Genomic DNA, 14,571 nt, shown 5'->3' on the forward strand with positions numbered 1-14,571 from the left:
CGAGTGTAGTCATCAGGTTTTAAGTCTCCTGTATGCTGCTTTTCCTATAGCCTCACCAGAATAGCAGTAATGTTGCTGAGATTAGTACCCCACAGATATTTTCATGTAAAATGAAGGGTCTGGGAAATTGCTTATGTATCTTTCTTTGAATTATTTCATAATATTGAGTATTTGGCTAAACAGGAAATTTTGGGGCCTTCGTGCAAACATCAACTTCTAATCATTTGGCACATGCATACTGGTTGCATTTTCTCTAAATGGTTTATTTTTATTTTACTCCCCAGCACTATCTGTACAAACTTTATTTTCACTTGGGTTTTATTATTCCATATTGATAAATAAATTACTCATGAGACAAATCGGAAATAGGTGGCTGGTGCTTATTGTTGAAGTTGGGAAGATCTGAAGTTTGAAAGCTTTAAATAATTGTTTTTTAAAAAGAGCAGTGACCTTGGTGAGCAACTGGAGACACAAAGACTAGAAATTAAAGAGATAGTGTGATGATTCAATGTGTTCAATTTTCTTTAAGATCTATAGCACCGTATTAACTTAGATTTTAAGATGTTTGTGGTGAGGTTATCAGCGAAACAGTATGACAGAAGGATGGTGGGATTCTATAAGAACTGGTACACATTACCACAGGCAACAATACCAAATTATGTTAACTGTAAAAAAATGGCAGTTTCCTGAACTTCATCACTACAGGTGAGAGAGAGAGAGTGTGCATGACTGTAATTTTTTTTGCCATATTTCAGGAATGGTTCAATTAATGCACTTGGTGTTCTGTTGTTTTTTAAATTTTTGTTATTCTCGCCTCCCTTTGTTTTTGGAGTCTCAAGGAGTAATCCCATTGGGACCTTTTTCCATGTAGCATCTTTTTCCTAGTTTATTTTAACACTTCAGCTAAAACAGTGACAAAGACAAATTGGCAGTAGCTTGACTTCACTCCAGTGGCTTTTGAACAGCCTGAACAGTCCTCGTCATTCTAATAAGTCATTCTGGTCTAGAGGCTTTTTACCCAAGAACTTCACTTTCCTCTTTTGGGTAGTGGCAGGATGGGCTGGGATTCCAATTCTGTCTTGATTTTTTTCTGAATAGGTTTAGCTGAAGTTGATAAAAAAGCAAATGCTTTTTATTTGGTTGGTTTTGTTGTTTTTTTCTTTCTGACACAGAAATAGCAGTGGAATAGTGTGGTTCTTCCACTAAAGAAAACATTCCTCTGAATTTTCAACTTTTTTTTTTTTTATAGGAGGTATTGTTTGATTGATAATACAAGCAGTGAATGAAGATGCTGAGGCTTCAAGCTATAAATGAGAGATCAAAAAAAAGAGATTTAAAGAACGGGGGGGGTTAGCTATTACTTGAAGCATTTGATATGCTCAGATCTCTTCAATTCTTGGACTTTCAGTGGCTTGTACTCAAGTAAGAATTGTCGATTAGGCCCATGATGTCTAGGATTGGGGTAATATTCTGTTATGATGGTAGATGACAGGAGCTGAGCATTCTTGGTATTACAAATACCGGAAAAAAAATTAATTGAGCTTTTATGACTTGCTATAACTCCATTCTTCTGCATTGTCTTTTTCTGTTTCCTTTTAGCCTATATTTTCTCTCTGGTGAAACTGTATTGCTGTGCGTAGTTCTGTTGGAATAGCTATATAGCACTCACTGTATACGCTTTCTGACATGAGCAGTTTGGTTGGAATTCTTATTTTCACTTGTTTGCCTTGCTTTCAAAAAATTTGAATCTTACTGCATCTCATTGCTATATAAAATGAAGCAAGATCGTTCTTTCTCCCAACTTCTGTCTACATAGACTGCAGCTTCCTTGGACCTTCCAGTTCCTTTTTACAGTGCTTGCTTCAGTGGGGCTTTGAATTTTGGCTGTAGTCTGCAGGAGTTTGTGTGCTATTAACAAAGCAATTGTCTAATATCTGTGTCAAAAATGGGTGTCTTGTTTATCTTCCAACACTTTTAAGTAAGAAATCTTTGGAAAATTAAGTATAACCAGAAAGGTGCTGAACTAAACACCAGCATGGGCATGTTGCTTGTTAATGCTTTCAAGCAAGGACCTTGGCTTTTTCATTCTCATACTGTTCAGACAGCAGCATATGAATTTATGCAGAGCTACCTCATTGATTTTCACAGGACTTGTTAATGCTGTTTTGGTTGTCTACACAGGTTTTGGGCTGCTTGTACTTTGACACTGCTGCCTAGTGGTTTTTTTCCTTACGCTTTCCCACCTCTAATTTGTAGTACAGATATTTAGAAAGAAGCAAGAATTCTGCTTGGGCCAAGAAATACTACCTTAATTGTTGTTCTGAGGGTGCCAGTCATGTTCGTATCCTGATGAGTGATTGGTACTTGTGGATGCAAGTTGTACGTCCTCTCAAAATCAATGTAGTGATTTTTCTATTCCCAGCAGTGGTCCTAGAGATCCTGGAAATAAGTTACTTTCTTCAGTAACTGACCATAGAGCAAAATTGAAATGACTCTATAAAGAAATCTTGAAATTACATCACCGTCTTTCAGATTTCTGCAGGAACAATTTGTTAGAGAGATGAATTATCTTTTACAATGTGCAGGGCTTTCTTTTTCAAAAATGGGATTACATACATCTCCTTTAGAGAGAGTTTGAACCTCAGCCAGCGTACATTCATATCGAGAATGGCAGCTCCTCGTTTAACCTTGGAACAGGTTTAGTTGTCTGGAGGAAAGGTAGGTTGGAGAAGAAAAAGCTGAAACATGTTGTTGGAGGGAGGGTGTTAACTTAGAAATGGTTACTTTCTGTGTTCCAGAAGACTTCTGAAGGCTTTAGCAATCCTCTCCTAAATCCTACCTACCCTCGAAAAATAAATTAACGTAGGAAAACAAGTGGGATAAAATACTTCCCTGCTTAGTATGGGGAGGCATTCAGAAAGACTGTCAGCTCTTAGCAAGGAGAAAGGATTTTAAGTGGAAGAGAAGTTATGTTTAAAAAAAAAAACAACTCACAAAACAGCCTAGCTCAGTGAAGTGGCAGTGCTTGTGGACCAGCTATCAAGAGGTCAGAGCTCATAGGTGTCTGTATTGGAGGTGCAGTGATTTAGTCTTTTCTGCTGTGGTATGAAGTTGTAATTGTAATCACTGTTGCATATTAATTACAGGGAGAAAGGGAGGGTAAGTGGGGAAAGGTTGAAACAACTCATACTTTCCCTTGTACACACAGAGTCATTTACTTGCTTACCTTTGGGGTTTTTTTGCCCTCTCTCTCACTTGCGTCCATGTATAGATGTTCTTGCCTGTCTGAAGGCCTGTTTCTGAGAGCTTTGATATTTCTCTTGACTTTCTTTATAGTAATGTTTCCAGCTGTCTACCTTTTCCTGTTCCTTTTGTCTGCCACATGCCATAGTTCCTACATCTGTCCTAAACAAAAAAATTGTTAATGTTATTACAAACTTTCTTACCCCTATGGGTAGTTTCTTCTTATGTTCTTTTATTTGCAATTGTCTTACTGAAATGTAACACAGACTACAGTTGCATCTCCAAGAAGCAATTAGTCTGGTGGGGAAATGGTGTGTTAGTCCATGTTTATCAAAATAGCCCCATTTCTGCATTTTATTTCTTTTACTTCTTTTTCATAGACAATTCACATCTCCTAGTTGGCCATGTATTCCCGTGTCTGAAAGTACACATTCAGAAACATTAACTGTAATTTTCAGTACTTTATTGATGTTGTGAGTGCTGGAACTCAATCATATAGCCTCCAATAGTTTTTAAATAGTTTCATTGGCAAGAAGCTTTTTCATGACTTCATTCAGCCCATGACTGTGGTGTAATTATGTCTCCTCATCTGCGTGTTCTGTTTTATTTTAGTCATTCTTCCGATCCCTGGGATGATCTCTGACATGCTGTTTGTTAACATTAATTTATTTGGGGCATCCAGTATGTACTGTCAGTTTTTCATTCAACAGGCGCTAACTTCTGAAAATGTTTCCACATTTGCACAGTTACATGCTGACTGGTTACTGCATCCAGCCTGCTTAAGGCGGGGGAAAAAGTACCATGGATCAGATTGGAGTTGAAGTGATCAAATGCCCTTTTTCTATTCAGTAGCAGTCTGTATAATTTGGTGACTTGCTCTGTGTCCTGTAGTTCAAGTAAAGGTTGTAATCTTTCTTTATGGTGCTCATTACAACACACAGGGTGTAATGTCACTTGGAGAATTGTTCCAGGAAATCGGAGTATGGGGACATTTCTCAGCTTAGTTTGAACAAGTGCCTATGACTTTAGTGTGGTTCATATAAGCAGCTTATCCTAGTGGAAGGAATACAACTGGAACATTGTTTAAAAAGGATTATTAAATTACATATTGTTAAAGTACAAGTTTCAGATGGTTTTCTTGGACAAAACGATCAAATCCTTGTCTGAATTCCTTGGGAAAATGAGTTGTGTTTTTGTAGGGGTACATGGAGTTACGTTAACTGTCCTTTGTGAACAATTTAAGACTTCTCTCCATTTGAACCTTCAAGCAAATGAATAAGCAAGTAGCAAAACAGTAAAATTTACTTTTGTGTGTATCAGAAGGCCTTATAATTGTGCTGTCTGGACAGCACAATTTGAGGGACAAATGAAGGGGCAAAGAGATTTCATGCATTCCAGTGATGTATCTGTGGTTGTCCATGGTTGTCCATGGTCCGGTATACTAATTACCCTCTTTTTCTTTGCCACTCTGTTCTCCAGTTGCGTCTGTTTTCAAGGAGTTTAGCTATTGACTCTTTAGCATGCTCCATTCATTATTTCAGTTTTGTTTCTAATGCTGCAGTCCTTTGAATTTTGGCACTCTAGTGTTTTATCCAAGATCTTGTTGCTTGTGTTGATTTTTCTAGGCCGTGTACAGTATTCTTGCTTTTCTGTCTGCAAACTGCAACTGAGTTTTTCGTGCACTTGCTGCAGAGGCTGTCCTTCAGTTTGACCTCCACGAAATCAGCATTTCAGAAGTCATGGTTTGGATGCGCTCGTGGATGCATAGATGTGTCCCCTGCATATTGATTTTTATGCGTAGGGGTTCATTTTCACTTTTAGTTTTGTTCAGAAGCCTGTCTACTCTTCAGAGCCAAAACCGAGGAACTTTGACAGCAGAAAGCTCTTCTCTTTTAGGAGAAACTAATGAAAGTCACTGATATGGAGATGGTGAACCAAGAATCATCGTAGGTTAAAACTGAAGTTTGCTTGACTATGCATGGCAGTTGCAGTGCCAGATGATGTTCTAGAGTTATCGTTTCTGAAGAAATTGTTGCACCTCTGATCTTTTTACAGGGCACCACTGCTATAGTACTGTTCAGAATTGTCCTTCTTGAAGAAAAAAAAAAAACAGTGGATGGTACACATTTGCCACTAAACTTCATGATTAAAGTGTGTTTTCTCTTACTTTGGCTTTAATAGGATTAGGAAGAATATCTGTCTCCTTTAGTACAGATGTGCATCGTTCAAGCATCCTGAAAGTTGGGCCTTCCAGAGTAGAGGACTGGTTCTGTCTCCCGCTATGGGACTGCAGTTTTCTAACATGATTGCAGAAATGTGTGGCTGGATTAAGAAGGGCAGGGGGAAAGGTAGTAAAATTATTTGGAGAATAAGGGTCATAAGATGAGGATTCTTGTTTAGGAAAATGACTAAAGAAATATAAGAGGGCTGAGTTAAACCATGTTCAGAATCTGTTGCTTTATTGCACATCATGCATGCAGACTGTTCTGGGTCTGACTTCTCTTTTAGCGTTATTACATAACAAAGTCATACTGTAACTTGGGCACTTGCACTGCTATAGGTTAATCTGATTTGCATACAGAGTTATATGCTTAACTAAAGGTGTCATGCCAACTTAATCAGTATAGTGCACAAACCATCTCATGAAAGAATGAAGAATGTACTAGTGATTTACGTAGACACTGATGTGTGAAAGATGTTTCGGTAGATATAGACTCAAAACCAGGTCTAAAAGATATTTTTAGTAGCAAGGAGGGCACACCTTTCGTAGGTCAGCCTTTTCATGTGTGTGTCCCTTCTTTTAAAACTAAGATTATTTTTTTTTTATAACTATAAATTCTTCAGGTTTTAGCCACACATAAGGGTGTGGGGGGAGAAGTAGCAGGTAGCTTCTGATTCATAAGAATTCACAGATTGGTCATATTAAACTCAGATTTTTCTGAACAAGAATTGAAATTCTGGAAAAACTAAAGGCTTGGCATATTCATCCTATCTACAAGTAAACTATGCTTTCCCTTTGGTACAGCGAGGATTTTGAAAACCTGGCCTACTCTCTTACAGGTTTAGACTGGCATTCTGGTGGAAGTATGATTAGTTGGAGTGTTGCAAGGAGGGCAACTGCAGTCTGTTGTTGCAGTTTTCAGAAGGTGACTGCTTTATGCCATGGGCTGTGAATAATTTCCTAAGTAGAAGTTATGTGACCACATTGTCGTTATCCTTCTGTCTGGTTGTGTTCGCATCTATGGTGGGTAGCTCACACCCTTGAAGAATCATGTCAATATCTCACCTACAAGGCTTAATTTAGAATAGCAACAGCTTTCAGTTTACGTTCTGGGGAGGGATAAGGGAACTTGATTTTAAATGGAGAGTGGATTTGTAAATTTTTGAAGTGTGCTAGCAGTTCTGTATGAGTTGCTAGTACTGCATACGACCTGTCTTGTATGTATTTTTAATTGTGGTTTACACAACAAACTACTGAGAAGGACAAACAGCTTTACAAAGCACAACTCTGAGTATTGTGTACCTAGTAATGTGTGAGATAAGAAGGAAAACTGCTGTTCCTTAGTCCAAATTTGACAGTGCTTGTGGTCAGTTTAACTGTATCCTGTTCTTGCTGCTTTTCTGTTTTGTTTTAAACACAGTAATAATGTAAAATACTTCACAAAACGTGGTATTTGCCAGAGCAGTTTCTGCTTTTTGAGCTCTAAATTAAGGTGAAAGAATTTAATATCTGCATTCTATTTTACGATCTCTTCGATGATAAGAAGGTGTTTCACGTTAGTTTAAACTCTGCTGCTATCATGGAATGAACAAAAGGTCTATTATTCTGCAAAATAATTCCCCATTTGATTTATGGCAGCATTCTGTAATTATTTTGATCCCTCTGACTTCACTAGAGTTGCATGTGAAGATAAAAAAGTCTGTCTTTTTTTTTTCCTGGCAACTGCAGTAATGTGAACCTCTTGCATGTGCTTAGGATACAATACCAGTGTGCATTATATTTTGTTGGCTAGTTACAGTTTGCGTGGGCATCATTATTTTGTGTTCACTTGAGAAGAGACAGAACTTAATAGCAGGGGTTGGGTTGAGAGGAAGCAGAGGTGTACTGCTGCTGACATCTCTCTCCATACAGCTGAAGTATGTGTGGCTTTTGTTTTTGTTAACAAAGCATGTGAGCCAAAGAGTGTATAGCCAGTCCCTGTGCCTCACATTTGAATCACTGATGTGGTGAGATCAAATATAAACATTTCTTGACTGTTTATTCTAACACATACAGATGTTTTAGAAAGGTTGATAGTGGCTGGAAGAGAAAATGTGAAAAACTTTGTTGGATATATAGTGTCACTTATACCTGGAGCTGTGTTGCAATAAAGGCATGTTATCAAAAAGTGATGTTATCATTCAGAAAACTGATCAAATGTATTCCACATACAAGTTAAAACCTTCTAAAACCCCTAGTGTACTAACTTTTCTGCTAGTGCAGCTGCTTAGTCAGGGCCTCAGATAAAATCTATTTCAGAGACTCTTCTCACAATTTTTGTCTACTGTCCTCAGATAGAAAAGCTTGTAGTTTTGTTCCATTACCTTGTATTGTATAACAGTGATTTGCACACTCTTTGATGCTTCCCAGGGCAGAATTTGCAAGTATGTAAAATGTGTGACCTATTTTGTATGATTTTTTAATAATGAATGCACAAATAAACTGATGTGGATTAGAAGGGTGGGTTGGATGGTTAGGGTGTGAAAGCCATGAAGATAAACCAGTCAGTTTACACAGCCTGCAAATATAATTCTTACTCTCTTAAGCATGAATATTTGCTGCATCACATCCCAATGATGGGAGGTGGAGGAGGATAAGGGTGTGCAGTATATTGGTCTGGCTTGAATAAGGAAGCATGAATTTACAATATTTGCAATTTTATTTCCAAACAGATTTCTTTAGGCTTGTCAGGGGCAGTTGTCTTTCAGTGAAGCATGAATACATTAAGGTTTTAAGTAAATCTGCAGCACAGACATCTGAGAAGCTTGCTGCGTAATTTAACTGAAAATCTAAGGATGAGCTTTCACAAGATGGCCGAGCCAAACTAATGGCTTGCTGCTGCCTAAAGGGACAGCTGCTCTGTTTCTTCTGAGTCCTGCTCCTAGTTATCCAGTGTCATCTTGTTCATTCAGATCACTTTATCTGTTTAAAAAACCAAACCAAAACAAAAAACCGCCAACAAACAAAAATCCCCAAACCTGTTCCCCTAAAAGAAAACCTAATCAGTTTGCTTTTGTTTCCCTATCACTATTGGAAAAACAGAGTGTGAGCAGGACTTTGGCCAGCAGGTAGCGATCTAGGGAATGCCACTGTCCTGGAAACATTGAACTTTTTCATTGGCTCAGTAATTGCAGGGAACATAGCTATTCAGATGTGTGCCAGTTAACAAGTCCTCTTTCAAACTAATTTCATATATGCTTATACTAGAGGTTTTTGTCAGAGCCATGAATGGTAGTGGAATGTAAGTTCTTCAAGTAAAACACGTGAAAATACAAAAATGTGAAAAGTGCTCTTCAGCTAGTAGCATTGTCCTTGTTTAAATTAGATGAAAGCAATGCAAATTTGACTTGAGAGACACAGAAAAGTCAGCTTTATATCTGTGTATTTTTGTCATCTTAACATTATTTGGGCTATTATTTAATAGTTTTCCAATAGGATGTTTAAATCAGATGTTTAAGAAGTATCTTAATAATCTTTTTTTTTATTTTTAGAACTGAAGGAAAGTCATCATGGGAGCATTTTTAGACAAGCCAAAGATGGAGAAGCATAATGCCCAGGGGCAGGGGAATGGGCTTCGTTACGGTCTGAGTAGTATGCAAGGCTGGCGAGTTGAAATGGAGGATGCACATACAGCTGTGATTGGTTTGCCAAATGGACTTGATGGATGGTCATTTTTTGCTGTATATGACGGGCATGCTGGATCACAGGTTGCCAAGTACTGCTGTGAGCATTTATTAGATCACATCACGAGCAACCAGGATTTTAAAGGGCCAGATGGGCCACCATCTGTGGAAAGTGTAAAGAGCGGCATCAGAACAGGTTTTCTGCAAATTGATGAACACATGAGAGTCATCTCCGAGAAGAAACATGGCGCAGACAGAAGTGGGTCAACAGCTGTGGGTGTCATGATTTCTCCCCAACATACATACTTCATCAACTGTGGAGACTCGAGAGGTTTACTTTGTAGAAACAGGAAGGTTCACTTCTTCACACAGGATCACAAACCAAGTAATCCACTGGAGAAAGAGCGTATACAGAATGCAGGTGGCTCTGTAATGATTCAGCGTGTGAACGGCTCTCTTGCTGTTTCAAGGGCACTTGGGGACTTTGATTACAAATGTGTCCATGGGAAAGGTCCTACAGAACAGCTAGTCTCACCTGAGCCTGAAGTTTATGAAATTGAGAGATCAGAAGAAGATGATCAATTCATCATACTGGCTTGTGACGGTATCTGGGATGTTATGGGAAATGAAGAGCTGTGTGACTTTGTAAGATCCAGACTTGAAGTCACTGATGACCTTGAGAAAGTTTGCAATGAGATAGTTGACACCTGCTTGTACAAGGTAGCCAGACTTGAGAGAAGAAGTTTACTGTGTTTTCACTATTACACGTTTATGAACAAGCTAAGAATAAGTTTTGATTTCAGTCTATAAGTATCCAGTGGTTTATGTTAACATGACTGACAGTAATTACCATGATTCCCACAAAAATGGTGATAGAGGGGGAACAAACACACAACAGAAACAGTATGGCTTTCTGGGTGGTTTTGGTTAATGAAGAGTTTAAAATCATGTACAGATACATTGTGATCACTGGGAAGCTAGAAGCTGATGGGAATTTATGGGCAAGCCAAGGATAATAGCTGCCCTTATCTGTTTCACAACATACTTACAAAACCTTAACTCTTAAGACTTAATCAGGCTAGAGAATATTCTTTCCCTTCCTAATCTTCCTTTCCTTTCTTGGGCATATAGTAGTTAACGTTATTGTCATAATTACACTTAAGATAAATGCAGAATGAATGAACCTTGACTTCATATTTTGCAGTTTAAAAATTCTTCTTGACTATATGAAGATCTGACTTCCTAAGTTAGTTTTTGTTCTGGTTTAATTACTCCACGTCTTATTCAGTGTTGTGTGACACAGCTCTGAAACTAGCTCAAGTAGAAGAAGACGGGACTGTTTTGTTTAACAAATCTGTGTAATTTTGTCTACGATAACTTCTATTTTGTATTAACAAGTTGCAGGATGGTGCAGTTACAGAAAAGATTTGAAGTATTTAGTTTCATAGCTTGACACTTAATTTTCGAAAGGCAAGCTATAATTCATAATGTAAAAAAGCTAACATTTTTGATACGAAAAGAGACAAGGCAGCATCTCCGCTCTTGCCACATGGCTAACAAGGTCATTGTTTCCCTTTTGGAAAAATGTAATTGTTTTCCAACACTTTGGCAGATTGATAATGCATATATTTTTGTTTACAATTTTTGTCTGGTAATCCTGAAAACAAATACCAGGGAAGGAACAGTGGCTTGTGGATGCTGTAAGCTTTGCAGTAGCCAACTGTCAGCACCTTCCCATACGTCCATATACTCTTGTTTTAAACACTGGCTTGTTCTTGATCTTGCTGACTTCAGTGGATTTAATTGGTGTTGAAAGTGAAGCATATGGATGCATGTTTGTAGACCTGAGCACAGGGGTATTGAAAGTAAACTAAACAGTTACTTTTCATAAGCAGAATGTGTTTGTATTTTGACGTAGCCAAGTATTAGGGTTCCGTTTAGTTGGAGTTTTAAATGTTTCCATTTCAAAGAATGCTTTTGTAAAGGCCTGCGCCGCTTCCAGCTGGTCTTTTAACAGATTCTCTCGTAACTTTCTTGTTTCAAAAGAAAATGTCGGGTGGGGGGAGGGGGGGTGGGGGCGACCTAATAGCTGTGATTTTAGGTGGAAGCACTGTCTGGATTCAACACCTCCCTCCTTAGTGCTTTTAAGCAGTAATGGTTTTGTTTACCCATCTAATATTCAGCTGTTTTCCCAAAATGATTGGAGAGTACTTAAAACAAGATGGTACACAACTTTGTAATTACACATCAGTCATTAGTAACGTCAGTTTTTAAAAGACAATGGGCTGTCTGTAATTGGCTCCATGTAGTCTTCAGACCATAAAAGGGGAAAGAACGAAATGACTTGAGGTTGTACTGAATGAACAGGCAGACTTCTGGAATTCTGTAATGGGGTGGGCTATGCTTTGTGAATTTTTGTGTCTGAAATGCTTTGATGTGTATTTAGTCTGGTGTGTATACATTCTCAAATCATTTTTTCTTTTCCACCAGGGAAGTCGCGACAACATGAGTGTGATATTGATCTGTTTTCCGAATGCACCAAAGGTATCGCCAGAGGCGGTGAAAAGAGAGGCAGAGTTGGACAAGTACCTGGAAAGCAGAGTAGAAGGTGGATCATTTAAAAAAAAATAAGTAACTTTGTTTCTAAACAGAACCCCTGGCCCCCTTCCCTTTCCAAAAACTAAATTCTTCACACACACACAGAGGCTTTTTAATAGACCTTCAAGTGCCATTGGCCATCTAGTGTACATCTGTGAAAAAGGCACTCATATAGTCCTGCTGTATGTCCTGAAAAAACTCTGCTAAAAAGTTCAGCAGCCTATAGCCCTGAAGGTTATTCAGGATGGCAGAGAAATAATTCATTTGTGCTCAGTGTTCTTCATGAGTCCATTGACAGCACTAACTAATGACCAGTAAATCCTGGTTCCTGTTATATGGAGTTAAATGAAATAATCAGAATATCTTGCAAAGTGTCTGTGAGGATGGTAATTTGAGTGCCATTTTTTCCATATAGTTATGTACAAATTAGTTAGCCATAATATTTTACTATCCAATTATGGTAGGGTTATAGCTTGATTACTATCATCTTTAAGGCACCTGCTAACATATTTACTTACTAGAAAGTAAGTCAGAAAATTGTCAAAGCTAATATTTAAGCATTCATGATGAAAAAAAGCTGGGAGCTCATCTTAATCTGATAATAACTTCAAAATTTTGCTTTAAATTTGTATTTCAGGAGTTCTAAAACTTTAAATTGAAACTGCAAGTCGTAGGCATTTTGGGTTACCTAACAATGATATTTGAAATCAATTTGATTTAAAAGATTTCTCATTAAAACTGAATTTATAGTGCCTTTTGGTATTTAAAAATGCCCACAGCTTGGAGTTTGTTTCTGAAACATAAGACACGCTATATGCATTATTTGCATAGGTTAAGTCTATTTTTGAAGTGGATTCCTCTAGACCTATATGTTACAAGTCTAGTTACATGTATAGTATATACTCCAAGAATCCTTAATAGCACACAGGGCAAGATACACAGAGTTCTTTACAACTATGGTATCAGTGATTATTAAGTTAGAGGAATATGTTGTGCACTTTTTTCCTCCTTAACTTGCATGAAGATAACAGAGTGCAGCTTCAGAAATTTCACAGAGAACATGGGAATTCTGGGTTCAGACAAATTAATGTGCAATTTTAAAGCACTTACTACCTGTGTAGGAGGCTCATTCACAAGGTCTTGGCAAACTACATCTGTTCTGCCCCTGAACAAATGTCCAGACAGACATTGCTGTGTTTTAATCTAACACTTGCCTAATAGGAGAGGTTGGTGCACAGTAAGCAATAGTGTGAATCTTTTTGACAGCGTAGCAGGAATATCCAAGCACGTGGTAACACTGCATGAGTTAAGTGTCAGATGGCTTTCTCCATTTCAAAGCAGTGAGCAGTTTTGCACCAGGCATTTGAAGAGCTTACTATGTATGCCCACTCACAGAATTGGTGAAGAACAAGTATGCTGTAAATTCATACATTTATTTACAGCATGCTAACTTTCCTAATTTGGGCAAGTATTACCTTCATATTTTAGGTATTTTGTCTGAGTTCAGACAAACCCATGACCTAGAATATGAAAATATGTTCAAGTTAGGGCTGCATCTTCAGCTGGCCTCATTGTACCCCAGGAATATTACAATGAGGAAAGCTGACATTTTTGTACAGACACTTCATTTTGTAGATGAAGAACTTAAAACACTGGAACTGCATGTGATTATGGTACATACAATGAATTTGGCTGCCAGTACTTTGCATTTATACAAATACAGAATTTCAGGAATAAGCGAAGTGTGATACTTGCATAGAGGCAGAAGGATTCTGTATGTAGTTATAAAGCACTTTAATACTAATTTAATGGGATGATGTCTGAACAACTTGAGGAAATACACTGTACTTCCCCTCAAGGGTCTTTTGCTTCTTTTTTAGAGTTGTCCTCAATCTTTTGTCTATTGTTGCACAAAGATATAATTTAAATTAATGAGTATGTAGTAAACACTATTCAACCCAGCAGCGTTGGGTCAGCTATATGCAGAATTTGGCCTTTTAGGCCTTACTCATGAGGGAAGTTGAGAGGCTTAACTAAAGCAGAACTTTAAGAACAGGAGTTGATTAACTTTGTTACATTTAACTTAATAATTCTTGTGCAGTTAAATTGTTTCCTGGTGTAAATGGCTAGTAAGGTAGGACTGCTGCAGCATCTGAAACTTTCAACACTACAGTGAATAATCTTGCTGTTATCCTAGGATACTTTAAGAATGGCAGTGCTTAACTTTAAATGCCTAATCTTCAGCTGAAAGAACTAGAAAAAGAAGAGAGTACTTTTAGAATGATCTTACTGATCTGTAATACCAATTTAAAGTTAAATTCATTAAAATGGAAACTTGGTGAAAATGCACATTATGTATTTTTATGCACTTCAGTACTCAGTGTAGTCCAATAAGTAATGAGATTTGATGCTTACTAATGTGCATTTTTTTTCTGGTTGTCCTTTTATTCCCTCAGCTCAGAATATATCTTATACTGTTAAGAAGTAGTGCAAATTTTAAGACTGAATAGGACTTAGTACTGATGGTCATCTTGAATAAGGAGAGGCGATTCAGATTTTAAAAAACGTAGAAAGTTTTCTACTTACCATGCCACCTAGGACTCTCCTTTTACTAATTTTCATGTGTTTGTGGTCCACATTCGTGGCTACAATAATAATGGAAGAAGAAGCAAGTGTGGAGAAGGTTCTTTGTGCCATTACTTGCAATAAATCAGTGTTACTCCTAAAATATCATGTGAACTTAATGGTGGAAGTAATCAGTCATTCCAAAATGTGTTGCTATTATTTGCACTAGTATGTGTTATTGATGTGTTGACTCTAAAAAGAAACTTGTCTAAGTTTTTTTTT

The 14,571-nt window shown here is 37.6% G+C and overlaps 1 protein-coding gene across 1 annotated transcript in view; it reads left to right on the forward strand.

The window, feature by feature from the left end:
• Nucleotides 1-14,571, forward strand: part of PPM1A (protein phosphatase, Mg2+/Mn2+ dependent 1A) — a 28,316-nt gene that overhangs the window by 5,352 nt on the left and 8,393 nt on the right. The window contains exons 2-3 of the mRNA XM_059819623.1: nucleotides 8,995-9,846; nucleotides 11,617-11,734. Of these exons, the coding sequence (XP_059675606.1) occupies nucleotides 9,013-9,846; nucleotides 11,617-11,734 (952 nt within the window). The 5' untranslated portion in view covers nucleotides 8,995-9,012. The remainder of the gene's footprint in view (nucleotides 1-8,994; nucleotides 9,847-11,616; nucleotides 11,735-14,571) is intronic.

Source organism: Gavia stellata, chromosome 7 (genome assembly GCF_030936135.1).
Source record: "Gavia stellata isolate bGavSte3 chromosome 7, bGavSte3.hap2, whole genome shotgun sequence".
Taxonomy (NCBI): domain Eukaryota; kingdom Metazoa; phylum Chordata; class Aves; order Gaviiformes; family Gaviidae; genus Gavia; species Gavia stellata.